Source organism: Acyrthosiphon pisum, chromosome A1 (assembly GCF_005508785.2).
Source record: "Acyrthosiphon pisum isolate AL4f chromosome A1, pea_aphid_22Mar2018_4r6ur, whole genome shotgun sequence".
Lineage (NCBI taxonomy): Eukaryota > Metazoa > Arthropoda > Insecta > Hemiptera > Aphididae > Acyrthosiphon > Acyrthosiphon pisum.
In genome coordinates this window covers 70,155,308-70,158,847 of record NC_042494.1, presented here as the reverse complement: position 1 = coordinate 70,158,847, position 3,540 = coordinate 70,155,308, and the positions used below count along the sequence as shown (strand labels likewise).

At 24.2% G+C, this 3,540-nt stretch overlaps 1 protein-coding gene across 1 annotated transcript in view; it reads left to right on the top strand.

The window, feature by feature from the left end:
- Positions 1 to 3,205, top strand: part of LOC100160728 (zinc metalloproteinase nas-13) — a 16,638-nt gene extending 13,433 nt beyond the window's left edge. Inside the window, exon 6 of the mRNA XM_008184910.3 lies at positions 2,968 to 3,205. Within this exon, the coding sequence (XP_008183132.2) occupies positions 2,968 to 3,038 (71 nt within the window). The 3' untranslated portion in view covers positions 3,039 to 3,205. The remainder of the gene's footprint in view (positions 1 to 2,967) is intronic.
- Positions 3,206 to 3,540: the final 335 nt, after the last annotated feature.

Sequence of the window (3,540 nt, the reverse complement as noted above, 5' to 3'; positions counted from 1 at the left end):
GTACTTTGGGGTCAAAGTAAATTTTCATAGTTTCAAAAGCGCCGTGAAAAATAAAAGAAAAATTAAGGAAAACGGGAATTTTTACGCAAAATCTGTTTTCGAGAAAATTGATTTTGGTTTTTGGTGTAACTTTAAAACGAATGACTGTAAATACATACAATTTTCACTGGTTGTTTATATTTCCATTTTCTATACATGATAAAATGTTCAAAATATTTTGGTTTGTTTAGAGCTGTTTACGGACAATTTCAGTTTCCAATTTAATTAGTTTTTTTTTCTATGAATGTCAATAAAACTTTATTTGTTGAATAAAAATACTTGAAAATTTAATACAAGGCTCCTACTATATTGTTACAATGACATTTGAAAAATATTAAAAATTCTTAGTCACAGTTTTTTTTTATTAGCATTTAAAGTTCAAAAATTGACAAAATATGTAAAAATCACGAAAATTAGCAAATTATTTTGAGTTAAGAATTCGAAAAACTTTTTCTTTTTAAATCCAAGATTTGAAAATGTATTACAAGATTCCACATAATATTGTCTACCTTTATCAAAAAAAAAAAAAATGTCTACAAGAAAGTCAAATTAAATTTTTATGAGCGTTGGAAATTCATATTTTTACAACATTTGATATTCACTTGATTTCTCATGTGACGATTTTCTTATTTTATTGTAATTAAAAAACGAATGATTGTAGATACTTAAAAATGTCACTGAATGTTTATATAAGCATCTTCTATATACGATAAAATTTTGAAAATAATTTGACTTTTTTTTGAGTTGTTTACAGCATGGTCAGTTTTCAGTTTTTTTAGTTTTTTTTTCTATAAATATCAAAAAAGTTTTATCTGTTGGGCCAAAAAGTTTAAACATTTAATACAAGGCTCCTGATTTATTGTTACAATAGCAGTTGAAGAATATTAAAAATACATAGGCACAATTTTTTTTTATAAGCATTTAAAGATCGAATTTTGACAAAATTTATCAAATTTTAATTTGCATAATTGTTTTGTAGTTAAAAATTTATAAAATGTTCAACTTTTGTATCTAAGAATTGAAAATTTAAAACAAGATTCCACGTAAGTAATTAATTCTGTTACCAAAGAATCTAAAAAATACATTTACACAGTTTATTTTTATAGTAATTTTAAGTTAAAATTTGGATGAAATTACATATTAAAAAACCTGGAATAAATATTTTATTTATTTTGTTGTGATTGTAATGATTGTATAATATTATTTGTGGGTACTTGAAACTTCTAAGTATACTATTATATATCTATGATAGTACCACGGTTTATTGTTGATGTATAACGCGTTATACCTGATGGATATTGTGATATGATTAATTTTGAAATTTATTATTAATACCTATTATTGGTCAATTTTTTTTTTAATACCATAGATAAGTATATAAGATACCTTATACCTAGACTGACATACCGTCTCCGCTCAGAATCGTTTTTCTTATACAGTGATATTATATCATTGAATTCAAATTTAATACTATCCATTATACAGTGACCCACATGTAACGTACTATACAGCAGACCGACATCCACTTACCCACCTTTTTTTCTATGAATGTCAATAACATTTTAAAGTTTGAAAATTTATTTTACATTATTACAATGGCAGTTGAAAATTTTTAATAATTAAGTCACAATTTTTTCTTATAAGCATTTAAAGTTCAAATGTTGACAAAATACATAAAAATAACGAAAATGCACACGTGCAAATTATTTTGAGTTAGAAATTCATAAGATTTTTTATTTTTGAATCTAAAATTATAAAATTTAATGCAAGATTTCTCATTAGTACCTATGTTTACCTTTATCAAAAAAAAAAATATCTATCGGGAAGTTAAATTAAATTTTTACATCGTTATATATTTTCTGGATTTCTCGTGTAGGCATGAGTAGGCGTGTACCAAATGTTCTTATTTTCTTGTAATTCAAAGACGAATACTTGAAGATATACTTAAAAATTACATCATATATAACATCTTATCAATTCCCATACATGATAAAATGTACAAAATATTTTGAGCCGTCTTGAGCTGTTTAATGACATTTTAAATTTTAAACGCTCAGAACCGTTTTTCTTATACAATGATATTGTATCATTGAATTCAAATTTAACATCATCCATTACAGACTATACTGCAGTGATCCAATTGTAACCTAATGTAAAGCAGAGCGACACCTACTTGCCCACCTTTTTTTTTAGCACCCCCTGTTAAAATCTTCTGGATCCGCGCCTTGGCCATAGGTACCTAATAGTAGTACAATAAAATCACATGTTTGTATTTTTAATTGTAAACATTATACTGTCTTTTATTTTTCATCAGATGAGCGCCATTATTTTAATTTGTAGATACTCAAAGTTTATTATTAATTTCAGTTATTTATTTTTAAAATTTAATATAATATTAACAAGTGTTATACATTATATACATTATGGCGTATTTTGTTTTTAAATTAGAAAATATTAGGCATTTCGTGTAAATGGAACTATGTTAATGATAATGTTTGACTATTTATACAAAACAATAATCTTTACAAAAAAATATTACTTTATGTTTTTTTTTAATTGGAAATATTATTAAATCAAAATTAAAATATGACAATTGATTTTTAAATAAGAATTAAGTGGAAAAATTAAAAAGTTTTAAAAATGATATATAAAGGTATCAGTTCTTTTTAATAAAGTTCCATTCAGCCATAATAATTTATCAGGTTTAATATCCAATATTTAATATTTATAGCTCAAATCAAAAATATAAGATTCTATTGAATAACTAAAATATGCTAATAAACCCTACTGAAAAAAATATTCCTTGGCAAACAACTGTTATTGACTCTGTTATCACTCTGTATACATACTAAATACTAATATATATATCATAATATTATTAAGTATTTTAATTTTTTTTTAAATTTTTTTCCCAAAATTAAAATTTAGGTATGGATTCGAATTCGGGATCTGGAAACAACTTCTTTGAAGCTGTGCAAGGTTGGTTGCCGTTTAAATGATTCAGTGGCAATTATAAAAACAAAAACTATCTACGACTATCATATATCCATCCGCAAGGTTATCAAAATCATTTGAATTATTAATTACTGATTAGTGATAAGTGATACTGTACATCAATAAGGTTGAAATTATATTCATCATAATATATTTTTATATTTCAATACGATTTACAAGCGTAATAGTTGTTTACTTGTTTGTATATATAATTAATAATAATTAATATAAAAATATATATATAATAATGTATCAATGGTTAAAAAAGGTGGGTAAGTAGATGTCGCTCTGCTGTACAGTACGTTACAGGTGGGTCACTGTATAATGGATAGTATTAAATTTGAATTCAATGATATAATATCACTATATAAGAAAAACGATTCTGAGCGGAGACGGTATGTCAATCTAGGTATAAGATATATTATATACTTATCTATGGTATTAAAAAAAAATTGACCAATAATAGGTATCTATATTAAATTCCAAATTAATCATATCACAATATCC